The sequence below is a fragment of the Protopterus annectens genome, chromosome 9.part0 (genome assembly GCF_019279795.1).
Source record: "Protopterus annectens isolate FY-2018-M chromosome 9.part0, PAN1.0, whole genome shotgun sequence".
In the NCBI taxonomy this organism is placed as follows: domain Eukaryota; kingdom Metazoa; phylum Chordata; order Ceratodontiformes; family Protopteridae; genus Protopterus; species Protopterus annectens.
Window position 1 is genome coordinate 1,046,841,029 of NC_056743.1, and position 18,416 is coordinate 1,046,859,444.

The 18,416-nt window shown below is 44.0% G+C and overlaps 1 protein-coding gene across 2 annotated transcripts in view; it reads left to right on the forward strand.

Annotated features, from left to right (window-relative positions):
* The window catches only part of EIF4B (eukaryotic translation initiation factor 4B), a 1,945,171-nt gene that overhangs the window by 702,358 nt on the left and 1,224,397 nt on the right, over positions 1 to 18,416 (forward strand). For both annotated transcript variants that reach the window (XM_044083849.1, XM_044083848.1), the window contains exon 6: positions 17,545 to 17,688. In XM_044083849.1, coding sequence (XP_043939784.1) covers positions 17,545 to 17,688 — 144 coding nt within the window. The remainder of the gene's footprint in view (positions 1 to 17,544; positions 17,689 to 18,416) is intronic.

Here is an 18,416-nt window from a genome sequence, read left to right on the forward strand (position 1 = left end):
AAACAAAAACAAAGACAGTATGTTCACCAAAGATAATGGCTCCAAATAAAACAGACCCACGAACTGTTAAAATCCAAATTAAGATTTCCTTTAATTGCTAATACCAAAAAACAAATGATGGACAAAAAATAAAAAGTCCCTAGAAATCAATACGATAAGCGCTTTCGACAAGTGTCTTCCTCTGATCGTAATACAGTAAATGGTACTAAAGGGACTTCTAAGATCTCCCTTTTCAGAGGCTATTTCTGGGTCAGAGGTCTCAACCCCTTCTAAAGCCCATAAGAAAATGCATGTTTCTACTAAGGCTAAATCCTTGCCTTCATCCCTGACTAGGGACTCTCAACAACCAAAATCTAAAAAGATAAAATTTTGGCTCTGGAGCTGTGTCAGCCCCAGTGCTTTCGGTGCCCAGACCTTCGGCACCACAGCCTTCGGCTCCATTAGTGATTTTGGCTCCGTCCTCTCCTGCAGCCTTCTACATACTGGCACCGAGCGGCTCCTCGGTTGAGACCTTTACCTCTGTATAGGCACCGACTGTTCAGTCGGCGCAGACCTTGACCGCTTCAGCTCTGAGGTCTTCCTCAGAACAGAGGCCTTTATTACTGACTCAGTTTTGTCGGTTCCAGTTTCGGCACCGACCGCCACTTCGTCACCGATCCCTGTGTCTGTGCAGACTACAGTAGTTCAGTCTTTCTCGGCATCGTTGTCCTCTGTGCGATAAGATGAGATGGGCACCGAGTCTGCCTCCTTTGTGAACAGGCCTGTTTCTCCCTCAGTCTCGGTGAGGTCCACTAGTGGTCTTTCTGAACATGATGTGTTGCGTCTTGTGTACCAGGCATTCTTGGCCAGAGGTATTCCACCCCCCAGGAACTATCCTTCCTTGGGAGGTGATTACCCATCTCCAAAGACACCTTTTTATTCTCCTTCATTGCCTTTGAAGTCCATGGATGTAGTACAATCTTCCCCTTCTGCGGTTCCCTTTATGGATCTCACTAAGGAACCGCAGTTGCCTTCGTGGCAGGAAAGGTTTCCTACGACCCAGGATGTTAGCTGTGATACACGCATAGCTTGCTGCTCCACAGCCATCCAGGACTCCGAGTCGGCAGGCTGAACTACTTAGGGGAGGAGTGCCCCCTGTCCTCGACATACACTCCTCTCCGGGTGGACCAGCCTTCCAACTGATGGAGAAGGCTTTCGCTGCTGCTGGTGATACTGGACTGTCTATACCTCCGCCCTCCTCTGGTACACTGGTTTCACAAGTCGCACCTAGCGGACACCGGGTGCAAGGGCCTCAGGACATATTCCCTCAGGAATCCCCTTTTCTGTTGTCTTCCCCAGCTTCTCCTGCTGAGGAGGTCCACCGGAAAAGTTTTTGTAAGAGGAAGCACATGGACTCCACAGAGGAGTCTCTCACCGAAGACACAGATTTTGATGAGGGGGAAGGATCCCCTCGGTCACCCTCTGAGTTATCCTTTGGCGATATCCTTGAAATCCTGAAACAGAGAGGTGACTGGCAGCCCTCTAATCCAACCCCTGAGGAATCTGTGTTCCTGCAGGCTTTTCGCGCCTGGCCCCCTACCTCCTGGGTTACTCCACCTGCCGATGAACTTGTCAAGTTCATCATGCAGGGTACTTGGAAGGCCCCTGATACTGTTGAAGCTATTTTCCAGAGGCCTGATAAGATCTTGTCCCCTCTTGCTTCGGATCTTCATTGGTTCAAGGGTCTTCCTGTAGATGCTTTGGTGGTGGCGGCCGCAACAAAAAAGGATCTGGCAGAAGAAGAAAGCCAGACTGTTCATCTGCCTAACAGAGAGTCACGGGCCCTGGACAGAATAGGGAAGTGCACTTCTGCTTCAGCGAGCTTTGTTATCAGGACCCTGAATTATATGGCACATTTTACCAGGCTTCAAAGGGATCTGGTCTCAGAGCTCTCTGAAACCTTGGCTGGTGCAGTGTCTGATGAGATCCATGACAAAGTGGCCTCTCAGCTAGCCACCATTGAGTCTATATCTAACTCCTCTATGCGATTGATATCTCGCGCATCAGGAGCAGCTAGAGCGGTGGGTACAGCTGCGGTCTTGAGACGACACGCCTGGATGCGCTTATGCAACTTCGCGGAACCTTTTAAGTCTTCTTTTCTTAATGCCCCCATTGAGCCCTCCTCATTGTTTGGGCCCTATGTGAAAAGCACACTGGCCAGATGTGAACAAGACGGTAAGGCCCTTTCTGCCATAGGTGTCAGTTATTCTTCCCCTCAACGTGCTTTCTCCCGAAACCAAAAGAGTGGGAAGATATGGTTCAAGAAATCTCAGGGTCCTTTCCGTGACACACAGGCAGAGTTTTCTCCCAGTGGCAGAGGGGGAAACTCACAGGGAAGATTCTCCTTTCCGGGCAGAGGGGGACTGCGTGACCAGGGTTCCAGAGATTCTTTCCCTGGTCAGTCCTACCAGCACTCCTGAAGAGCGGCCCATCTCCTTTCCTCTGGAGGTGGTTGGGGGACGTTTCTCCTTGTACCCATCTGCCTGGATAACCATCACCAATGATTCTTGGGTACAAAGGATCAGAACCAGAGGTTATCATATCCCCTTCAATCTTTGTCCCGTCCCGTCAAAAAATCTTCCCGATGTTCCACCCAGTCAAAGAGAAGAAGCAGTACTACAGATTGAAAAGCTGCTAAGAAAGAGTCATCCAAATAGTCCCTCCAGACCAGATAGGATCTGGATTCTACTCATCTATTTTTGGTGCCAAAGAAAACCGGGGACTGGAGACCAATTTTGGACCTCAGTGTATTGAACAAGTTTGTGAGTACAAAAATTCCGGATGGTCACTATACAGTCTATCCTCCCGCTTTTGGAAAAAGATGATTGGATGAGCTTGATAGATCTTATGCGTACTACCACATAAAAGTGGACAGGCCATCAAGAAGATTTCTGAGCTTCCGTCCGGGAGCCAGTCACTACCAGTGCAGAGTGTACTGCCTTTCGGACTCTCTAGAGCCCCGAGTGTTCACAAAGTGCATGGCAGTTGTCACAGCTCACTTGTGACTTCAAGGATTCCAGGTGTTTCCGTACCTAGACGACTGGCTCATTTCCGCCCCCACCAGACATCTACTGGAAAAAGCCCTGGCATACTCTCCTCGCTGCTCAAAGGCTAGGCATAAGCATAAACTGGCAGAAATCCAATCTCACCCCATCTCAGTTGACAGAATTCATAGGGGTTATCTTGGACACAAAAAACTGCAGAGCGGCTATTCCAGAGCACAAAATTTTAAGGATAAAGCAACAACTAATTCCAATCCTTTCAAAGGAAAAATCCACGGCTCACTCGGTTCTACAGCTGTTGGGTTCCATGGCAGCCTCCATCACCATTGTTCCCCTGGCCAGGTTTCACATGAGGCTTCTACAATGGCTGCTGCTCACCCAATGGTATCCTTCTTCAGCATCCTCTTTCAGCCATGATTCGAGTAACCCACAGGTGCAAACAGGATTTAAATTGGTGGATGACACACATTCTCTCTCAATGGTCTCGCCCTTTTTCCACCAGCAACCCAAGGCCACAGTGACTACGGACGCCTCCCTGATTGGGAGGGGGGGGCTATGTCAGGGACAGACAGTCCAAGGCACTTGGTCCCATCTGGAGGCCCATCTGCATATAAATGTTCTAGAGCTGAGGGCAGTGCTTCTGGCGTTGCAAGCATTCCATCCCCTGCTGCTGTCTGGGACATTTGCGATTCAATCAGACAACATGGCGGTGGTCTGGTACATCAACAAGCAAGGTGGAACCAAATCTTACCCCCTTTGTCAAGAGGCCATGAGGATATGGCAGTGGGCGATGACTACCAACCATTTTCTTCTGGCAGTGCACATTCCTGGGAGTTCCAGCGTGATAGTAGACAGACTCAGCAGGTGCATTCTACAACCTCACGAATGGTCCCTGAATCCCTTGATAGTGGTGATCTTCCACTGTTGGGGCCGTCCTTGCTGCTACCTTTTTGCATCCCCGGCCAACTACAAATGCAGCAACTACTTTGCCCTGATTCCCCCTCCGAGATCATCACCCAGGGACGCTCTAGACAAGATTGGCCCTCGGGTCTTCACTACGCATTTCTGCCCTTTCCTCTCATTTCCCAGTTTCTGAAGAAAGCTCGGCAGTTGAAGAGCAAGGTAATCCTCATAGCACCATATTGGCAATGACAGATTTGGTTCCCATTCCTTTGGCCTCTCCTCCTAGATCGACCATGGATCCTCCATCCAATCCCGGAGTTGATCTCACACCCACAGAACCTGATTCATCCCAACCTGAACAGCTTGAAGCGAACGGCTTGGATACTCCCAATTCCCTTGATTGCCAAGCAGAAAGAGCTGTCTTTACCAGTACGTGATATTCTTATTGCTTCTCATAAGTCCTCCACTAGAATTACTTATCTGAGCAAGTGGAAAAGATTTACCTGTTGGTTGAAAGATAAACAAGTAGAACCCTTTTCAGCACCAGTGTCGATAATACTAGACTATCTGGCTGACCTGTTTCTATCAGGTCTATCAGCCTCTACTAATAGAGTTCATTTGGCTGCAGTTTCTAATTTTCATGAGGGTGTCCAAGATTCCTCTCTTATGTCCCATAAATTGTGCAGGACCTTCATAAAAGGTGTGAATCATCTGAAGCCACCTTTTAGAGAACCTTTTCAACCATGGGGTTTATCATTAGTTCTGCAAGCTCTGAGAGTGGCACCTTTTGAACCAGCCTCTTCTTGCGACCTCAAGTATTTGTCATGGAAAACCTTGTTTTTGTTTGCTATTACTTCTGCCAGACGTATTTCTGAACTTCAAGCTTTATGTATCAAGAGTCCATACTTGATTTTTCAGAGAGATAGTGTCTCTGAGAACTAATCCGTCATGTTTGCCTAAAGTGATCTCTGAAATATCCATTAAACAAGCCATTGAACTGCCAGTTTTCTTTCCCAACCATTCAAACAGAGGAGAGTATTGCCTACATACCCTTGATATTCTTAGGCAAATCCGTTTTTACCTAAACAGGACTAAACCCTTTCGTAAATCTGACCAGTTATTTTTGGCCTTTTTTGGACCTAGATTAGGATCAGCTGTTGCTAAGGTCACATTAGCTAGATGGTTGAAGGACTGTGTGACCTTTATTTACACGCAACGTAACATTTCGATGTTCTTCATCTCACATTGCTGCAGTCCTAACACTTGGGTAGTCCGCTGTCCCAGTCGGCCCGAATACCAAAGTATAAGGCTGACGTCGGTCAAGGCGCATTTGTCTGACATCAGGACGTCAGGGTACAAATGCGCATGACTGACGTCATATCCTCAGTCTTTTTTGCCGCATGGTCCGATGCAGAAGCAGTATTGCGAGTGCAGGTTGGCGTTCTGAAATTTTCTGAAGTCGGAGTTTCAGACCGAATCAAAGTTGGCTAAGTACCCCGTTGGGGAATATTTTGTTTTTTTCTTGCCTCAGTATTTAAACGGATGTCAGAAAAAGTGAATAACTGTATTTCTTGTGGGAAACAGATACCTCATAGAGATTACCATACATTGTGTATACCTTGCTTAGGGCCTGAGCACGACGTTGTTGGCTGTCGCTCTTGTGCTAGATTTAACAAACGCACTATTAAGAGAAGATTAGATTGTGCCAGGTTAGTTTTGGGAAGCGTTGTAATTACAACATGCCGCCGGATGCTCCGCCCGCTTCGTCTAAAAAGCGCAAAGACAAAGCAACGAAGCCTAGGGTAGAAGAACCGTCTGTCCCGGACGTCGGTTCTTTAGACGGCTCGGTGGAGCCGGTGGTTCTACCAGAAGTTCCTTTGGATTCTCAGGGAGAGACTTTACTGTTACAAGATGTGTCCTCTCAGGAGGTAGGCCAAGCTGAAGGGGCTTCTCAGGTAGCTATTCTCCCCTCCCTTCCTAAGGTGGTTAGGCCCTCCCCTTCTGTTTCCAAGGCTCCTTCTAGAGGCCGGCCAGGGGGGGTCTCCCCTAGTTCTTCAGGGTCTCTGCCTAAGAAACATATGCTTAAAATGGCAGAAGATTTGATTACTATGATTAGAGGTTCTTTACCCCCCCCCCTGATAAGAGGCCTAGGGTGGAACCTGAGCTTGAGAGTTTTGAGCAGTGTTCGGAGGCTTCTGAGTCTTCGGCTGAAGACTTGCAGGAGTATCCTCCTTATTCTGATTCTGATGTAGATGACTCTACACCTTCGGCTTCTCCTCCTGAGGATTTTTCTTTTTCAGAGACTCTTCATTCCATGAGGAGCATTTTAAATGGGAAGGTCAAGATTTCTCTGATTCTAGGAAAAGGCTTAGGGAATTTTTGTTTCTACCCCAGCATAGGCCTTTAGCTATACCTCCTGTTCTGGATGTGGTAGAGGATGTTTTTGCAGAGGCTTCCCTGAACCCTGATTCTTTGCCTCCTGCCCCAGTTAAACCGGACAGGTATTATAGAGTGCCTGAAGCTCATAAGTATCTTTTTAAGAGTCCTAGGGCAGACCCAGAAACTGTTTCTCAGGGCCCAAAAGGGGTTAAGGCTTCTGTTGTTAAAAATCCTGTTCCTTCTGATAAAGAGGCAAGGGCTTTGGATAGATGGGGAAAAAGGTGTATACTTCTTCCACTTTAGCCATGAGGGCTTTGAATTGCCAGTTTCACTTGTTGAAATACCAAAATTATCTCCTTTCACAATTGAAGTCTAAGGTAGATGCTCTGGAAGGTATTGAGTGTAAAGAGTTGCAGGATTTGGTTCATGTTTCTGAACAGGTGGGTAAGCATTCCTTGCAATGTGGTTTTGATGCTGTACAGGCCTCTTGAGGGTGGCAGCCACTGGTTCTGTTCTTCGCAGGCACGCCTGGCTGAGGGATCAGAATTTAGCTGAACATGTAAAGACAAGGATTTTAGATGCTCCTTTACAATCTGATGTGTTGTTTGTTGCGCCTGTGGAAACAGTTTTAAAGAAAATGGAGGACAAGGCTAAGTCTATGCAGACTGTTAAAGATTTTGTGCAGGTTCAGCCTCCAAAGTTTAGTAGAAATTGGCCTACTAAGGGGTGGACTTATCCTTCTTATGATTCTCAGTCTAGGGGTAGATCTAGACGTGGTAGGGGCAGAGCTCAAGGTTCTTTTAGGCCTAGAACAGGCAGTTCGCCTGCCCAGTCTTCTGGTGAGGGCAGGGGTCAGTCCTTTCGTAAGCAGACCCAATGACTTGCCTTTTCAACTGCCAGAGCCTTCTCGCCTGGCAGCACCTTTGGGAGGAAGGCTGGCACTTTTCAAAGAAAATTGGAGTGTTATTACCCAAGACAGATGGGTATTGGATATCGCTCACCACGGTTACAGGTTTTATTTCCATACCTTGCCTCCATTCAAAGGCATGCCAGACATTCCTCCTATACAAAGAAAAGAGGCTCACAAGCAAATTTCTCTGTTGCTCCAGATAGGGGCCATTCAGCCGGTTCCTGTGCCAGAAAGGGGCCTAGGATTTTATTCTCGCCTGTTCCTAGTACCAAAAAGGGGAACACGTGGAGACCAATTTTGGATTTGTCTATCCTCAACACTTATTTGGACATTCCCAAGTTCAAAATGTTGACGTTACAACAGCTTTTACCTCTGCTGGGCAAAGATCACTGGATGGTAACTTTAGATCTCAAGGAGGCTTACCTTCATGTGCCTATCAGACTCAGTTGCAGGAAGTATCTGCGTTTCGAGCTGGAAATTCACATTATCAGTTCTCTGCATTGCCCTTTGGCTTATCTACTGCGCCCAGAGTATTCACAAAGTTCTGGCTCCAGTTGTAGCTTTTTCAGGCTAAAAGGAATACAAATCTATCCTTACTTGGACGACTGTCTGATTCTGGCTCAAGAAAAGGACGAGCTTCTTCAGCATCTGGAATATGTGATAGCAGTGCTAAGATGCATGGGGTATTCTGTGAACGAAATAAAGTCCAGTCTAGTACCCTCTCAAGACATGTGCTTTCTGGGTGTGAGACTGAATACAGCAGCCCAGATGGCCACCTTAACCCCGGACAAACAAAAGAGTCTATCCCTTTACTTCCATCAACTATCTCATCAGTCCGTGCTGACTGCAAGGACAGTCCTTCAAGCATTAGGGTTCATGGCATCTTGTATTCTGGTGCTTCCCAATGCCAAACTGCATATGAGGAAGCTGCAATGGTATCTAAAAATGTATGGACACAGCACTGCCAGGATTTGGACACTGTCATTCCAATAATACCTTGCATTCAAAAGGAATTTTTGTGGTGGGCTCAGGAATGTCACCTAAACAAGGGACTCTCTGTGACCCGGCCAGAGGCGAGTCAGATTCTAACGACAGATGCCTCAGACATAGCTTGGGAGCTCATCTGAATGCAAAGTGGATACAAGACAAGTGGCCTGCCAGACTACAGCATCTACATATCAACATGAAGGAGATGTTAGCAGTCCAGTTTGCATTAATGGCTTTCAAGGAGTTACTTCTTCCAGGGCAGGTGTTGATTCTAACAGACAACACTACTGTCATGTGGTACATCAACAAGCAAGGGGGAACACATTCTTATCCTCTATGCAGGCAAGCAATGATTTTGTGGGAGACTGCGCTCAGCTTGCAGCTAAATCTACAGGCAAGGTTTCTGCCAGGAGCACAGAACTCCTTAGCAGATGTGTTAAGCAGGCAAATCATGGATCCCCACGAGTGGAAACTGGATCTTCATGTATTTCGACAATTGACAGTGTCCTGGGGAACTCCAGACATAGATCTGTTCGCTTCTCCACTAAACCACCAGCTGCCAAAGTTTTGCACGTAAAGGTTTCATCACACAGCTTGGAAAGTGGATGCTCTTTCGTTCAGTTGGGAAAATCTTCATGTGTATGCCTTTCCACCTCTGCCTCTCCTCCCAAAGGTACTCCTAAAGGTCAGACAAGACAAGCCAAGGATGATTTTGATAGCTCCAGATTGGCCTCGGCAACACTGGTACCCATTACTGAGGAATCTGGTAAGGAAGCCTCCATGGCCTTTACCTTTAGTTCCACACCTTTTGTCTCAGAGGGACGGTCATCTCCTCAATGTCAAGCTTCACTCTCTTCATCTAACAGCCTGGCATATTCTGTTTTGAACCACAGCAGGTCTCAACTTCCTCAACAAGTTTTGAATGTGATTATGGAAGCTAGAAGGCCTAGTACACGTAAAGTGTATGCAGAAAAATGGAAGAGATTTTTATTTTGGAGTGCAGCAAAGGATTTGGATGTTTCTGAGCCTAATTTGAGTGTGGCTCCTCAATATCTTACTGAGTTATTGGACAAAGGTTTGTCTTTCTCTTCCATTAAGATTCATGCTGCAGCAATTTCAGCTCACTATGATTGTGACCCACCATTGTTTTCTCATCCTTTGTTCAAGCAATTTCTTAGAGGGGCAAAGAATATAAGACACCCACGTAGAGCTCCTAATCCTGCTTGGGACCTCAATTTTGTCTTGGAGAATCTCACTCTACAACCTTTTGAGCCTCAGCTACTGCTGAATTGAAATACTTGTCATGGAAGACTGCTTTTTGTTGGCCATTACTTCTGCAAGAAGGGTTTCTGAATTGCAGGCCCTTATGGCGTTGAGCCTTTTGATTTTTCATAAGGATAGGGTATCATTACGTACTAATCCTTCATTTATGCCTAAGGTGGTTTCTAGTGTGGCTTTAAACCAAACTATTCATTTGCCTACTTTTTATGCAAATCCCCAAAATAAGGGGAAAAGATTTTGCACACTTTAGATGTACACAGGCAGTTGCGTTATTATTTAAGCAGGACTAGGGATTTTAGGCAGTCTCAGCAGTTGTTTGTTTCTTTTGCTTTGAGTTCCCAGGGCAAGCCTGTGTCAAAACAAACTATATCTAAGTGGATTGGGTTTTGCATTGCATTCTGTTATTCCCATCATGGCAAGGAGATTCCAGCTGGGATTAGGCCTCATTCCACGAGGGCTACTGCCACTTCCACAGCATTTCTAAGGGGGGTGGCAACTAAGGATATTTTGGAGGCAGCTACTTGGAGTTCAGTGCATACTTTCTCCAAGCATTACCACCTTCCTCTCTATTCTAAATCCAGGGCTGGTTTTGCTACTGCTGTGCTGCAGGGCATTTTGGCAGCTCCTGCTTCATTATAGTTTAGCCATCCTCCCTTACCTCTGCTTTGGGATTCTACCCAAGTGTTAGGACTGCAGCAATGTGAGATGAAGAACATAGTACAGTTTTGTACCTACCATAAATGTAGATGTTCGAAGATCCACATTGCTACAGTCCAGTTTACCCTCCCTCCTTCCCCTCTGTGTTTAGGGGTGGTTGTGTGGGTGGGGTTCTATTTTTGTAAATTTGTATATATTGTACATATATTAGGTACAGGAGTGTTTGGTGTTTTTTGGTTTTGGCCTTATCTTTTTAGGGTCTTCTGACATCTGGGGCAAGAAAAGACTGAGGATATGACGTCGGTCATGCGCATTTGTACCCTGACGTCCTGATGTCAGACAAATGCGCCTTGACCGACGTCAGCCTTATACTTTGGTATTCAGGCCGACTGGGACAGCGGACTACCCAAGTGTTAGGACTGCAGCAATGTGGATCTTCGAACATCTACATTTATGGTAGGTACAAAACTGTACTTTGCCTACTACCATGAAAGCTCATTCAACAAGGTCGGTGGCAACTTCTGCTGCCTTCCATGCCAGAGCTTCTTTACATGACATCTGTGCAGCTGCAACTTGGGCTACACCTCATACTTTCATCAATCATTACAAATTGGATTTGACATCTAGGGGAAGAGCATCTTTTGGTTCTATGGTGCTCAGGAATGTCCTTCCATGAGAGCCTCCCAGGAATAGAGGTAGCTGGGGACTCTGTCCCATACGTAAGGAATGAACGAGGATTAATGATATCAGATAAAGAAGTTATGTCTTACCATAACTTTCCTTCTGTATTGTTGATCCTCGTTCAGTCATTACGACCCTCCCTCCTTCCCCCTCCTGTGGTTTCTAGTGGATCTCACCATCCAGTTCTCTTAGGTTATTTGATCAGAGGTAGCCTCTACCTTCTTTAACTTGCAAACTCAATCTGAGGTAACAAGGAGAGGGGAATTGTGGGTAAGAGTTTAGCTCTACAGTTTGCAGCTGACGTGAGCTTGGAAGATGGCCGGCTCGGTTCCGAGGTCAGAACCGATACCCATACGTAATGACTGAACGAGGATCAACAATACAGATGGAACGTTATGGTAAGACATAACTTCTTTTTCCTATCATTCCTTGCCTACGCCTAGAGTTCCTTTGGTGAGCAGGGACCTGCCACCAAAACAAGGGACTACCATTCACACTACCCCCTGCCACCCAGACCTTAACAACAGACGCATCACATTATGCATGGGGGGGGCGCACCTGGCAGGGAAGTGCATTCCGGGCAAATGGAATCCAATTCAAATGGACATTCACATCAGTCATAAAGAAATGTTAGCTGTACAGAATGCTCTGACAGCCTTAAAGGACCACATTCTTCCAGGACAATTAATGGTAAAGATGGACAACACCACTGTTATGTGGTACATAAACAAGCAGGAGTTTACACATTTTTACCCCCTCTGCAGACTAGCCATGGCATTGTGGAACACGGCCTTGAGCCTACCAAGTGCATCTACAAGCTCAATTCCTGCCAGGAAAACTAAATGTACTGGCAGACAGACTAAGTGGAAACCTCATTGACCCACACGGAAACTGGAAGTAAGGATTTTCAACATGTTGACAAGCAAATGGGGGAGCCCAGGTATAGACCTGTTTGCCTCTCCCCAGAACTATCAATTGGAAAAAATTTGCGCAAGGTCTCCCCACAGACAAGCTTGGAAAGTGGATGCTCTGTCCTTCAGGTGGAAAAACCCATCAGTTTATGCCTTTCCTCCTCTGGCTCTTCTCTCCAAAGTACTACTAAAGATCAAACGAGACAAACCAAGGATGATTTTGATTGCACCCGACTGCCACGCCAACACTGGTACCCCCTCCTGCGCAGTGTGTCACTGTTGGCCCCATGGCACCTGCCTCAGACTGCTACCCTGCTGTCTCAACTGGAGAACTAGATTCTGCACCCTCAGCTTCAAACATTGAACCTAGCAGCCTGGCTAATTACCTAAGCTCTCCTTTACGATCCCTCAGTAAACCAGTGATGGATGTCATTTTAGAGGCAAGGAGGACTAGTACTAGAAAATCTTATGCTGAAAAATGGAAAATATTCTGTGCCTGGAATCAATCTCAAGGGATGAGCACAGCAGTGCCCAAATTTACCTCAGATTTTACAATACTTAACTGAGATGCTTCACAAGGGCCTGTCTTTTTCCTCAATAAAAAATCACGCCTCAGCCATTTCAGCTCATTATAACACAAAACCTCCCCTCTTCTCTCATCCACTGCTCAAGCATTTCTTCAGAGGGGCCAAAAAATTTGAGACCTCCCAGGAGAGCTCCAACTGCAGCCCGGGACCTTAACTTTGTATTGGAAAAACTCACCCTTTCTCCTTTCGAGCCAGCTGCTACTGCAGATTTAAAATTCCTTTCTTAGAAAACAGCTTTCCTTTTAGCCATCACTTCAACAAGAAGGGTATCTGAATTTCAGGCCCTTATGGCAGTGGAGCCTTTCATCATCTTTCATGCGGACAGGGTGTCCTTCAGGACCAACCCCTCTTTCATGCCTAAGGTGGTATCCAGTGTGACCTTTAATCAGTCCATTCATTTGCCAACCTTCTTTCCTAATCCACAGAACAAAGGGGAACAGATATTGCACTTAAGATGTGCACAGACAACTTAGATTCTACTTGGACAGGACTAAACCTCAAAGGAAATGTGAACTGCTGGTGGCATTTGATGCATGGACAGAGGGCAAGTCTATTTCAAAGCAAACCATCTCCAAATGGATAGGCCATTGCATTCATTTATGCTGTAACCACCCTGGAAAACCTATCTCACAGGGGATCAGACCCCACTGAACCAGGGCTGCAATCTACCTCTGCAGCCTTTCTCAGAGGCGTCCCTACCTGCGACATCCTAGAAGCTGCTACCTGGAGTTCTGTATATACTTTCACCAAGCATTACCATTTGCCAATTTTCTCTAAATCCAGAGCTGGCTTTGCCACTGCAATTTTGCAGGGCCTTATTCCTCCTCCCATCCTTAGCTTATGGGACTCTACCCAAATGTAATGACTGCAACTCTGAAACACGAAGAACATAGTACAGTTGTGTGCACTTACCATAAATGTAGATGTTCGAGTGTATTCACTGTTACTGTCCTGGTTACCCTCCCTCCAGCCCCCTGACTTCTTTTGGCTATACCTCTTCTTTCCTTTTCAATGCTTTAAAGCTTTTTGGTGTATTTGCTTTTTTGTTGGAGGTATAATCTTGTATATTTATAGATTTAATTGCTTCCCATTAGGGGAGCACCTGACATCTAGGGCAAGAAAAACTGATGTAATGATGTTGGCTGCATTTTTTGTACCCCTGACGACCTGACGTCGCAGAAGAAGAGACAGCAACCGACGTAGGACCCAAGACTTTGTCAGGCCGACTGAGGGCTACTGCAAGCAGATTACCCAAATGTAATGACTGCAACAGTGAATACACTCGGACATCTACATTTATGGTAAGTGTACGCAGCTGTACTTTATAGCAATTTTAGGTGGAATGTAAATACATGCCAGTATAATCTTCCTCCCTTGCCAGTAGCCCCTTAGTACTGTAGATCTGCCATTATCTTTTTTTTACCCTATCAATGTTGAGTTCCTCATACAATTAATATAAGTACTCCTCTTTGTCCAGGTGTTCCACTGAATAACCATCCTGAACCTTTATCAAATTCACTTTGAGTTCTTTCCAAATGTGTTTTCTGTAACAGTTATTTGCACACTAAATTTTTTTAGTATAATTCACTATTCTTTCTTTTTTGTATGTGCCTAAGAGACCATTGACAATTAAAGGCAATACAGAAAGCATCATTGTATTAAAACATTATTCCCACCTTTTATGTGCAACACCTTTGTTGTATGTCTAATTACAGCTTTTGTGTTGCATGCATACACTGTTTGGCAAGTTGAACTTTTATATAGTTGCTTCTTGTCATATCCATTTGAGCCTATGTCTCATCTTACAAAACTTTGCTTTATTGAAAGGCCTCGAGCAAAAAACAAACAATCCTCCAATATCCCCCTAAAACCTATTAATTTAATACTAACACACAAAACTATATACATCTTAAAACTAAAAATGTATGAAGTTTTATCCTCATAATAGGAACACATGTCCCAAACTTACAGCCACACTTAGACTTGAGTTAACCTAAAAGGAAGGTTATCCATGGTAAGACACATGGTGCACCTTGTGCTTCTGCTAAGTTGTAACTGGTTTTGTCTTGTCTTTATATCTCTCCCAGCTGGGAAAGCCCTGAATGCTTTCAGAGAACATTACCTCCTAGCCAGTTTCTCTTCTTTTTTCCCCAACCACTCTCCACCAGACTGTAACCAATTTCTCTTTATCAGATTGTTTCCATGGAGGTACAAGGGACAAATACAGAATTGCTACTAAGCATACATTCATTTGCTAGAAAAAAAGCCTTGTAATATTCAATGTTCATTTTCATTTACCTTCTTTTTCTTAAAACCTGTTACTAAATCAGAGATCCTTAACACAGTCATCCCCCCTTGCAAGAATGAGCACATTAATTTTTCTTTTGCCATGCTCTTTTAACCAAGGTTTTTTTTACATTGCAGTGCCTACATTTCTTAAAACTGAACAAGAAGAGAGAAGAGAAAGATAGGGGAACAAAAGAATAGCAGTACCTATTTACAGTCCCCAGTTCACTAAAAAATAACTGAGAAAACTTATAGCATGCAAAGAAAACCATACAATACAAATAGTACTATTAACAAAAAAAATACTTTCTTTACTTAGATAACTTTCTCCCCTCTTTTCCCCTCCCTGAAACATTTTTCTGAACATTAATGACATGAACGTGGGACATATACTTTAGACTCCCCCACAAGTCCAACCAATCCTGAAAAAGTCCATTATTACCAGATTTTCTTCTTCTGTCGTATTTCATAAATATAATTATTGTATTGTAATCTCATATTAAGTTACTGACTTTATTACTCTTCGTCCCCATCTGCCATATCCTGTCTCTGCTTCATTTCCAATGTACTGTTCATTCTTCTAGTTGTCTCTCGTGCTGTTTAACATTTTACATTGAAACAGTGGGCTAGGTTTCACAGGTACAGTCTTTCTGTGGTCGTTATTACCAGAAGAACAAGCAGAATCTCCTTTTTCACAGCTCAGTAAATGATTTTGTCCCTCCAGGGAAGAATACCTTGAAGACACGAACCAAACCACTGTACGGACCAAGTAACTAAAAAATATCCAACAGCCACAGGACCTGGAGCCAACTACATTTACCAACAAACTTTAATATTCTTTAAAAAACAACTCCAACCAAGCGCTTTCACCTAGCTTCTGCTAGGCTTTCTCAAGGACCGAGTACAAATACATTAATTCATTCATCATTTAAATACATTGTTTTAACGTCAGCTGGTCAACAATTGAGAATAATTATGTAATTGATTAATTGTTGACCAGCTGACGTTAAAACAATGTATTTAAATGATGAATGAATGAATGTATTTGTACTCAGTCCTTGCAGAAGCTAGGTGAAAGCGCTTGGTTGGAGTTTTTTTTAAAGAATATTAAAGTTCGTTGGTGATTGTAGTTGGCTCCGGGTCCTGTGGCTGTTGGATATTTTTTAATACCTTCAAGACAGCTGGGTACAGCAGTTTGAATTTCACACCTGCATCTCAAAATTCCCCGAATAGTGAAATTAATTTACTCCTTTTCTGCCTGGTATACAATGAGTAATCATTCTCCACAAACACTGTGCTGTCTACCACTTTTAATATCTTGTCCCTCTGCCACAGTTTTGACAGTATCATCTCCTTCTGTTAATAGGATTGCAGCTTTACTATTAAAAGTCTAGGTTGCCTTCTCACAGCCAAGTTTGGAGCATACACACAATGTGCCCTTTCAACTAACAGTTCCTGCTGTGGAATACCAGTCTAGTTGCTTATTTGTGCTTTCATAAAATTAATGCATTCTGTTTCTTCCAACTTCTCTGGTATAGTTGAAAATTTCAGGTTTTCCCTTCATGCTCTGTCTTCTAATTCTATTACTTTTTGAAACTTCTCTTCCTGAGCAGTCTCATATTCAGCCAGCCTTTTATTCATTTCATCCCCTGGTTTTTGCAGCTTTATCATCTCATCTGAATATGTATTTAAAGCTTCATACATTCTTTCCAGCCTTTTGTTGTTTGTCTTGATATATTCCATCAGTATTTCATTTATTTTAAGCAGGTATGTGTGCAGTTGTCTTGTATTTTCATGTTGGTTACTGGAAGTCATGTCTAGAGGCTGCATTGCTTTTTGCTAAACAGCTGCAGGACTTACCCCAGTCAGTGTTTCTTCCTTAGTTTTTGTAGCCGATTTTTTCCAGGTGCTCCGTATTTCTTCTTTCCTGGCATCCAGGCAGTACATGTACTAGCCAGTTACTGAAATTTGTCCATAAACACAAGCATGTACTGGCCTTTTCTGTTGAATTCCAGTTCACACTGCTAGGGTTAAGATATCACTCAATGTGCAGCCATATTGGAAGTAAAAGTAAAACGGGCTTGGATTGATATTTTGCAGCTGCTACATGGTTTAATACCCATACTTTTATTGTTTGTTACAAATTGGAACATCATCTCCAGAAGCAGAGCTGCATTTGGTTCAGGCGTTCTCCGGAACATCATTCCATGAAGACCACCCAAGGTTACTATAGCTGGAGACTCTGTTCCATACGTTTAGGAATGAACGAAAATGACAGATAAAGGAGTTATGTACTCGCCAGAATGGTCTGTGTTCATTTTCATTCTTCCTCAAACCCCCCCGTCCCATGTCTTTGGGAGAGACCTAACAGAGTTCCTGTTTGAGCTACTGATCTTTCAGCTGTCACTTTTCTCTGATAGGATTGCTATTTTTATTTTCAGGTAATACATGTAATAGCAGCAAACTCCATCTGAGGTTCTGCAGTGGTAGGGGCATTATGGGTAAGGTAGGAGCTCGAGGGTCAGATCCTAGAATCTGTAGAAAGTGGCAGAGTCTGATTCAAACCATACATTGAGGAAAAATGAAAATAAACAACACATTTGGTATGTTATGGTGAGTACATAACATCTTTATTTGCAGCCCTGAAAATTTGAACATTTCAACCATGCCATAATACTTTTGGAATGTTGTATTCTGGACTTGATACTTGCATGTAGGTAGGTTTACTATTCACATAATTTGCCACCTAAATTTAAATTCCCATTTATGTATGTAGGTAAACCAGATTGCCTAATAGACCACTATGAAAAGCTGTTGTGGGAAGGTAAAATATAGTTATTAGTAGAAGATTTAAAAAAAGCCCTGTGAATGAAATTGTTTTTCTTTGTATACTACTGTCTCACTGTTTTTCCCCCCTCCAGAAAGAGATGGTGGTGGCCCTGGAAGGGATCGAGAGAGATTTCGGGAATCAGACAAGACAGACTCTGCTGACTGGCGAGCGAGGCCTACAAACGAAAACACTGATGATTACCCACCCCGTAGAAATGATGAGTCCTTTGGAGATAGTGAGTTAATTGTGCATCTATGTTTCAACTTGTTTTCAATGAAATTGATTACTCCCCATGTTAGAGCTGTACAGGAGACATCACAAGCAGAAATAGGAGTACCATTTTGGTGCTGCCATGATTGATCACAGCAATATTCTTATCAGTCCATGCATTATTCCACCGTACGTCAGTAAAATAAATAAATACCTTCCAAAATGCATACTGCCCCGTGGTCTGGATAACTGGCAGGAAACTCGACAAAAAATAAGATAATCAGGTTATTAGGTTTTATTTAACTTCAAAGCTTGTATGTGCTAACATGAACTTGCATTCATTTTGCTTGATTTCCTTAAAGGGGAAGCTTAAACCCCTAAAATCCCATTTTGTGTTTTCAAATTTAAGATTGGCTGATGGGTAAAGGGGTGGTAGCCCTTTCTACAGACAAAGGATAGCTCTGCAGAGAGTAATATTTGTAAGTAGAGTGCAGTATTATGGTCTGTGATGCTTTGTATGGGAAGATGGCACCCCTCTTACTTTACCTATTTTTTGTGACATTATGCAAGCCATGTAGTTCATAGGGAGTGGGGCAAAATGGATTCATCAGCCTCCTATGTACAGCAATCCAGGCAGGTGACTTGTAGCAGTGCATTAGTAGCAAAATGTAAAGTAGTAATAATGTTGTAGAGTCTTAGGTTGTAATTGAATGCTTTTCTGTGATGACATTGCAACATTTCTGATTAGTAACC